Source organism: Penicillium canescens (assembly GCF_028828765.1).
Source record: "Penicillium canescens strain IBT 15451 chromosome Unknown utg000009l_segment0_segment0, whole genome shotgun sequence".
NCBI lineage: Eukaryota > Fungi > Ascomycota > Eurotiomycetes > Eurotiales > Aspergillaceae > Penicillium > Penicillium canescens.
The window spans coordinates 1,910,441-1,919,579 of record NW_026703971.1 but is presented as its reverse complement, the minus strand read 5'-3'; the positions used below and the strand labels follow the sequence as shown (position 1 = coordinate 1,919,579).

The window sequence follows — 9,139 nt, the reverse complement described above, 5'->3', positions numbered from 1 at the left end:
CAACAACAGAGTGCCTCTACACGGAGCAGTCTCCCAATACGACTGTACAATTTCTTGTCACAGGTGGGTTCCTCGCGCGCCTTTGCCGTCTTGTGAACTTGCCCGGTGCATCCAGCGCGGCTTCTCGAAGCGACAGCCGGAGAGTGCGACGAACCTGGAGACAACATGGCATATTGGTGACTGCATTGCAGAAGAGAATTGGAAGTGATCTAGTCGGTAAGCTGGTATTATGACAATTTTAATTGACCATCTGTCTCAACCGTACACTCGGGGAATTCTTCATCAACAACGTAAAGTACAACACCTCGTCCAACTGGATCAACGCTTGCTGACTCTGATCTTACAACAGGAAGACACCCTCATATTCTCACACTCGAATGCGAAGCGAGCAAATGTCTTGTCTGCTCAACCTCCCCTGCATCAACACCATCGCATGCTCTGTTTCTTCCACATGACTACTGGTGGCATCGATGATCGCTACCTCGACTTCTCCCAGTGGATTTGGTTCATCAGATCATGCGTTGGTATGCCTACCTGATGCAAGACCCAATGGAGCGTATAGCAGTGTCTGTCTCTCGGCATTCGAACACCCTCATAGGATAGCCTACTTGCGGCTTGGATCCCCGGCGTCCAGTGGGTGACCATCGTTGTCCTTGGATGGCGTCTACGTCTCTCGAGCCTGAAAGTCTGACGACACGGGAGGAGCCGATATTTCGTCTTGCTAGAGCCATATTTTCGTACACGGCGAGGTTGTTCATCGAGTCTGCTTGCAAGGAGAATGTGAGGCGAAAGTCCCGTCATCTCTAGCCGAATCAACTAACAATAGCCATGTCAGCTTCGAATCGGTGGACAAGACCGAGGACGGCCAAACGAAAGAGAGGACCCATGACCCAAGAACCACATAAACCACATCTGAGAGTGTCCCCTTGATTCCTCTTCCTCTCCGCGTTGCTGAGCTTGTGGACATGTGTGAGCGAGCGGGAACGAGTCGTTCGGGCATACACGGAGCTGCATGCTATCAAAAGTGTTTGTTTTGTCCCTGTTGGACCGAAGGTTGTTTGATATGATTCCTAAGCCTGCGTTTTTCTGTCCAAGCCCGAGCACTATGTGCAAAGCCCATACACGTTGAAGGTCACTGCAGCTGGAGGTCAGTCAAGCTATCCAATATCCTTTGTCCATTGAGACCGTCTTCTAACATATCGCAATTGGCGGCGCAAGCAGGTCTTGCCAGCAAATCACCGACTTCTCTACCTCCCGAGTTCACTGTCCTTTGAGCATCGATGATGTTTCCGCAAACCCATCGCGTCCGGACGATATCTGGCATATCACTGTTCGAGCAACTTATCGTGAAGGTGGGTTTGATGTCTGTACAAGCACCACTAGAGCCATTGGGTTGTAGGACTTCTTGGACTCTCCCGTACAGCCTATACTTAATTTTCTACCACTAATAAGCCCTTACGCCATATTTGCTTGAGGAGGAATTTCAGCGGACGCCTGCTAGGGCCGGATGTGGATTAGAGCGCCCCTGTGCGAATACCACCCGGTCCTGAGCGACGATCGTGAGATGTCTTTACCAGTTCTTGTTCCAGATGGCTAGTTGGACCCCAATTGGACTTCAACCTTGCTATATCAGTGGCGGAGCATGATGGATCGCATGGCTCAGGAATACGTCCACAAAAAGTAATGACCGTCGCTTTAATCGCCGGAGTGGAGTTCTTCGAGGAGTCCCGTCATTTCTAGCCTACTCAGTCAACAATGGTTATCTCAGCTACGGATCGAGAGGACGAGCCAGTCTTATTCCGAAGCACAGCCAATTCAATGAGAGAGCCCACGACCCAAGAATCACCGTCTAGTACAATCCTAACTGATCCCATTCCGCATTGCTGAGCTGTCCGACGTATTTGAGTGAGCGGAATTGAACTAATCGGACTTGCAAACCTGCATCGTGAGGGCTGTCGGAAGTGTTGTGACAGATGGTCGGTAGATTTGATTTCTAGACACGCTTTTTTCTATCCAAGCCAACCAATATGTGAAAAGACACAATTGCCCTGGATGTCACTGTAGCTGCAGCTGCAGGTAAGCCAAGCTGACCACGTGTATCTCCTGCTATTGTAGACTATAATTTATTCATACGTACTATCCCAGGTGCGTCAGGTTTGAAGCACATCGCCTTTCTACACATTGCATAAATGGTAACTCATGAATTATCATATCTTCATAACAACATCACTCCTAATACATCGTCAAAGATACATCACAAAAATACAAACAAATCCCTAAAGACCTCCCTCAAAATCAATCAACTCCGCAAAAGACTCCATACCACTCCTGCTACCACTCTCATTACTATCTTGACTATTCCCCAAATCCCCAAAATTCACCTCCCCATTCCCATTGCCATCATAAACACTGAGGAAATTCCCATTTTCACTGAACCCGCGACTCCTCCACTCCCGAAAATCAACAACAAACCCACTCCTGTCAGGCCAATCCTTCAAATCAATCCCCAAGCCAGGCGCAATCCTCTTAATAACATTATCACACATGAGAAACGCTCTCCGCGACGCCATATCTACCTGCGACGTAGCATAAATCCAGATCATAGCCTTTTTAGCCGATGCAATCGCCGTTTCAAGATCTGATCCTAGGAGTGGTGGGTATCCTACACCCGGTGCCAAGCTTGGCGTACCAGCTGTAAGCGGATCAGCGGCTCTGGACTGTGGTTGTGATTGTGATTGCGATTTTGATTGCAATTGTAATTGTGACTGTGACTGTGACCGTGACTGAGTCTGGGTCTGGGTCTGTAAGCCGGAGCTATAGGAGCGATATGCTAATCCCAACAGGAGAGATGATGTTGCCTGCATGATGAAATGAAGGACACTCCACCAGGGCGCTGTATATGCTAACTAGGAGAGGTCAGGTGATTCGGGTAAGATGGAGATGAAAGCACAGGCGGCTTGGAGACAATGTGTGGCCATTTCAGAGCGGAGATTGGAGCGGGAGCTTAGGTCTGGGTTTGAGCTTGAGGATTGGGGGCGGGATGCTTGGATTTGGGTATTTGTGTGGTTGTAAGTGAGACATGGTCTGCAGAGGATTATTCGAGCAGAATAGTAGTTCATTGCTAGACAGACACGTTCGCGGACGAAAGGCGCAGCTAGGTCGTCTAGTTGGGGGTGCTTGAGATGCCAGGGGCCGGCATCGGGCAGGGTGAATCGGTATGCTGGGGGTAGTTTTGTGAGCCAACAGTCCATTTTTAGGCCCAATTTCTGGACGTGGTATTCGGTTCTGGAGGCACCTTGGCGGAGACCTTCGATGCTGTCTACTTTATTCATGAGGGCTTGGGTGACGAGGTTTAAGTCGACGAGGTGGTGGACGAAGAGGGATGGGCGGAGGTGTGTGTCGCGGAGAGTTGGGTCTTGCAGGAGACGCTTTGTTTCTGGATGTTCGAAGGTTTCTTCTTCGCAGGGAAAAGGTACTGACCCTGAGCAGATATTCTCCGACACGCTGGAGGCGCGACCGGTTACCGACGTGATGAGGTGCTCGAGAGAGTAGATGGGCCACCAGAGGCGGCCGCGGGCTTCTTTCGCGGCTTCTGCAGTCTGGGGGTCTGTGAGACGAAGATTAATACCGAGGGATAGCGCGGAGCGGAGAGCCATGCTAGAAAATTTGGATGCCCTAGAGGTTTAGTCATCTAACTCGGCTGCATCGTGAAATGCGACCTACCTATTGATCTGTCCCACGCAGAGGAGGTATATTGCCATCAAACATTCTAACTGGGTCTGCTGGAAATCGCTGTGCTCGAATAGCACGCTGAAATGGAAGCCTAAAAGCCGCGCTCGGCTCAGGAAGACCAGGTCCTCTTCGCTCATGCTGTGGATATTCTCCATCAGTGGACAGTGCCGACAGCCAATGGCGAATACCATGTTCAGAATGGCGAGCCACTTCCGCGGCCGAGGCATTGCGGACATATCATCAAAGAACTTCTGGTATGGGAAAGAAAGTTGGACTTTCTAATAACACCAAAGGTCGGATGTACGTATGTCAGGTATGCGTCCGAAGTATCGATCTGCTAGTTCTCGCGGTGGCAAGGCATAAGATCACACGATTCAATGAACGGAATTTCCATGTTGCCGAGGTGATAGCCCATCATGGAAATAGGAAGGAACTTTTCAAGACTTTCGCGCTGAGAGGCGTTCTGACTGTCCGGATTGAAAGGATTCGAACTCTCAGAAGTATCTAGCGGGCTGGCCGTCCTCACTCCGCTGTCCAACTTGCGAATCCAATCGACCTCGGAACTTTTCCCGAAGTAGCCCGAGGCACAGCTACTCTCGTTTGGGTCCAGGTCTTCATCGACCTGGTCGATCGCTTCGAGCGAGCCCAAGGAGGTTGAGGAATCATCGGAGGCAAGGTCGTTCTGTTCCGAGGATTTTACGTTCTTGGCCTTTGCCAGATAGTCGTAAGCTTATGCTCAAGACTCTGAGCTTAAGACACGAGCCTCAGGCGGAAGAATCCCAGAGGCTGCGGTCTCAGACAGGCTTACCTGTAATACTTTCCTGATCTGTCTCGCGGTAGGCAAATTAACCTCTCCCGCTAGTTCGCGTAGCAGGGCTTCGTAGGCCCCAACGCGTTTCGCCAAAGTCTCTAATCGTTTGCGGTCACGGACGCGTTTAACGTCCTCGTAGGAACACGGGTGGTTCTGATAGATACACTGGCCACAGGATGGCCTCAGCCCGTCGCATTTGATCTTTCGATGGCGACAACGCTCACAAGCTCGAGCGCAGCGGCGGCGCCCGCCAAGACTTGTCTCCGCACCCGACAGGCGCGGAATGGCCACCTTGGGCGCGGACCTGAAGGCGGACTCTGGCGCAGAGGATGAAGTTGATGTTGCCGACGGGTAAAGCTGTGAGTACGAGGCCGGCGTACTAGGAGCCTGGACTAAAGGTGAAAATGAATTCGGTGGTGGATATAGCTGTTCCGCGTCTGTTGGACCAGAACTTATAGGTGCCATCCAACCGCACGAGATGAAGCTCGATAGAACAGGGAAACTTTGATCTTGTTCGTGATTCTCCATGGTGAAGGCCCGGTATCGATGCATGTAGTGTCCGAAAGCTTCACACAAGATGCAGCGAGGCTAGAAAAATTGACTACTCAAGTCCTTGTTGAAGCGTGGAGCGTGAAGTAGTCAACGCGAAGGTCAGGGGTCGCCACGGGTGGGTCGTTGGGCGGTCGCCCAATTTGACGTCAGACGGCAGATTTCTGCCAACCGGCTTCACCACCAATTACTGAGTGACTTCGTCATTTGCGTCTTCCGTGGAACAAGTTGCAGTTGACGTGTAACAATCGTCCTGGATTAATTAACCGTTCGTGATCATTGCTGGTAGGGGTGTTCCCGATACGATATCGGCAGGATTTCTCCATATCGGGTATCGTATCGGCTACTACAAATAGCTTCAAAAAATTATCGGTTATCGTCTCGGCTCACAAAATTGTCTACCGATAATTAACGGCCGATAATATCGGTTTTCAGCCGATATTATCGGTAGTATACCGATATTACTTGTATAATTAATAGGTACTACCATGAAAATTTTTCTAAAACCCTGCTGCCTTCCAGGTTCCAACTACACACCCCCTACCCCCCTACTTCCAACTTCCAACTTCCAAGCATCCTGATTACTCTCATCATTATGGCATACAAAGGCAATGAGGACCTGCAAATGACTACACGAAGGCAGGCACGAGTTGACTATGAATTGCTTAATGGTGGCCCTGATTCCCCTGAAGGAGTTCTACCATCAGACCAAATCACTGGGTCTGATATATCTCAGTTTTTTTCACAATCGCCATGGCAATTCAATTCTCCCTCTACCGATCAAGAATCTCTAGCCTTCTCAGAGATTTCACCTCATGAATCTGCCTCGCAAACCTTTACCCGGAAGATCAAGAAACCTCGCCCAGCACCGACTACTGATTGGATTTGGGATTACTTCTCTACAACTGAGGTATCCCGTGAGTGGAAAGTCCTCCGTACAGGGAAACCAAGGACTGTCGACATGGATATTCAATGTACAGTCATCGATGAAAAAACTGGTCTACAATGTAGTTGGAAAACCTCGGAATCACAAAGGCAGTCATCAACCTCGAATATGCAGCGTCATCTTGAGAGAAAACACTCAGTTCTTCCACCTCAAAGTTCAAATTCAAAGCAAAAAATCCAAGATATCCGCCAAGTCTTCAAAAAACAAGAGAACCTCTCAATCCAAGAGCATCTTGAACGCAACATCCTTCGATGGGTTATTCAAGACAAGCAAGCTTTTCTAGTCATTGGATCTCAGGCTTTTCAGCAAATCTTTGAAGATATTCCAGGAATCACTCTACCATTCACATCTCGATCAACTGTGAGTCGGCGATTACAAGAGCAATTCAAAACCCAACGATCCATGTTGAAGGAGGACTTAGCTACTACATTCAAAACAATTGCATTATCTCTTGATATATGGACAAGTCAGAATCACTATCCTATCCTCGGTATCATTGGCCACTGGCTTACAGAGGATTTTCACTATCGTGAAGAAACTCTAGAGTTCTGTGAAATCTTTGGACCTCATACAGGGGAGAATATTGCTACTGTGGTTTACAAAGCCTTAGTGGAATTGGATCTCACGTCAAAGTTGACTACAATTACTGGGGATAATGCCTCAAATGTTCAAGAGATGGTTTCTGAGTTATGGTATCTTTTGGAACAGAATCAGAATTCTTTACAACCAATTCGATTCTCTGGACCTAATAGCTATATTCGCTGTCTGGCTCATATCTTGAACCTCATTGTGAAAGATATTCTTCGTTCCTTGAAAGCTGGAAGTGTTTCAGAGGCCAATTCGATCTGTGATAATCTACAATCCAGGAATTCCCAATCGAGCTCATCATCAACCTCTCCATCGATCTCATCTCAATCAGCATTAGCTAAACTCCGGATTCTTGCTATTTGGATTTCTCGCAGTCCTCAACGGAGGCAAGACTGGAAGTCAATCTGTGATGAGATGAAGCTCGATGATAAATTCATCGAGTATGATGTAGAAACACGGTGGAATTCTACCTTTCGAATGCTTAATGATGGGATACAAGCTCGACCTCAGATTAATCGATTCTGTGCTGTACAGGGTGAAATTCCTCCCTTTACCAATGCAGAATGGGAACGACTTCGTCAGATTCATAAAGCTCTCAAAACCTTTAATGACTTGACGCACTTGGTATCTATATCAAGGCCACAAATCAGTCTCACTGTCCCAATTTACTATAAGCTTCATGATCTTTTACGGGATGATGCCTTAGTGGGATATGATGATGATATTGCTAATGCAATAAGGGCAGGCATGAAGAAGTACCAAAAGTACTATGACTTCATGGATAATTCTGAAGCTTATTATACGGCATTAATGCTTGATCCTCAGCTCAAAGGTGATCTCATACTTCATGAGATGGTAGATCGAGAGGCTGCCCAATTGATTATACGGGAGACTCGTCGGATGCTCCATAAGAGATATCCACCACTTCCACAATCAATTCCATCCTCGCTTCCACAGACAAATTTAGACTCGAATCCACAGTCAATTCTAGACTTGACTCAGGAAGATTCTCTCAATCGCAAAACAATGCGGTTATGGATGCTGAAAAAGCTACAGCCTCAGGAATATCAATTTGTTTCTGATATTGATCAGTACTTTGATAGTCCTCGGGTTACTATCACAGGTGCAGAGGATCCAGACTGGCTCTGCAATTGGTGGCGTACCCATAAGGGCGAATATCCTCAAATGGCAGAGGCTGCAAGGGAATTTCTTGCGATCCCAGCTTCCGAGGTATCAGTTGAGAGATTATTTAGTGGAGGGAGAGATCTTTTGGGAGTTCGAAGGCATAGTTTAGGGGCAGATACTATGAGGATGTTGATGCTGATGAAAGATATTGTTTAGTTAACTAGTTGAATTTTATTGCTTAGTTTGGTTAGTTCGTCGAATGAATTTATATTTATTAATTGATTAGCTACAGTTGGTTATTGCAGTAGCTAGGAGCAGAGTAGGATTAAGAATTCAAGATTGTTGGACTATTCAAGAGAGGCAATACATGCATGGATGATATATATATATAGGGGATTGATACTACCACCCCCCTTTGGATGCTACCACCTCCCCTGCCTGAATTCTTAGGCCAGTATTTTTTCTGCCGGACATATTTCTGCCACCACCGACCATGCATGAGGTACTTACATTTACTATGCAACCCCATAATTAAATGAAGTCACTTTCGTACTCTACCACCACCATGCCAACTGCACGGCGCTAGTCCCAAATAGGAAATAGATGCTGTTTTCAAAAACTCTGTAGAAATGAAGGAATTGGCCTATGCAGCGGCCGGTCGCCATTTTACGTTGAATTCTTTAAAAAGTTGCATGAGAACAGTGAAGAAATTGAGTAATTTGCATTGGATTGGCCATTTATGGAGCTCCCCGACGCTTCCTGAGGCGATCAGACCAGGAATCTTCGTCCTGAGATGCCCATGAAGCTATTCCCGACCCCTGAGATGTAGCCATGCTCGGCAGCGATGCCTGCTGGGTCCCTCCACGGCCACGGCCAACTTTCTGAGAAGCTTGTTGAGCTTCCTGGGCCAGAGATGAAGCTATTCCCACCATGGTATCACCCTGCGAGGCTTGTTGTCTTCCTCCACGTCCGCGGACCCGTCCGCGGGCCCGTCCACGGCCCCGTCCACCTTCCTGAGAAGCTTGTTGAGCTTCCTGGGCCGTAGATGAAGCTATTCCCACCCCGTTATGTCCCTGCGATGCCTGTTGTGTCCCTCCACGTCCTCTGCCACGTCCTCGGCCGCGTCCACGGCCGTGTCTACCTTCCTGAGATAGCATGAGCTCAAAGCCGGAGGGGTCTCGCTGGGTGGAGGTGTCTTGGGTGCTTGCTTGGGTGCTTTCGCCGCCGCCGATGAAGTTCCTAGCGCCTCGGGGGCGTCCTCGCCGGCGCACTTGGAGCGGATCCTGGAGTAGGAGTAGCGGGTTAATAGGAGGTGCAGATACACTGTACAAATGCCAGTGTTGATGAAATAACTCAGGCTCAAAGCTCTTCTCCTCTTCTTCGTACTG

The 9,139-nt window shown here is 48.4% G+C and overlaps 2 protein-coding genes across 2 annotated transcripts; both read right to left on the bottom strand.

Annotated features, from left to right (window-relative positions):
* Window positions 1-2,906: 2,906 nt before the first annotated feature.
* N7446_012027 (fungal specific transcription factor domain-containing protein) lies at window positions 2,907-3,959 on the bottom strand (the record flags this gene model as incomplete). The annotated part of the gene is made up of 2 exons (XM_058520769.1): window positions 2,907-3,675; window positions 3,724-3,959. The coding sequence occupies 2 exons, from the start codon at window positions 3,957-3,959 to the stop codon at window positions 2,907-2,909; spliced, it is 1,005 nt and encodes a 334-aa protein (XP_058367055.1).
* Window positions 3,960-4,069: 110 nt separating this feature from the next.
* N7446_012026 (Zn(II)2Cys6 transcription factor domain-containing protein) lies at window positions 4,070-5,071 on the bottom strand (the record flags this gene model as incomplete). Its single annotated transcript, XM_058520768.1, has 2 exons — window positions 4,070-4,441; window positions 4,541-5,071. 2 exons carry the CDS (start codon window positions 5,069-5,071, stop codon window positions 4,070-4,072), a joined length of 903 nt encoding a protein of 300 aa, XP_058367054.1.
* Between the last annotated feature and the right edge of the window lie 4,068 nt (window positions 5,072-9,139).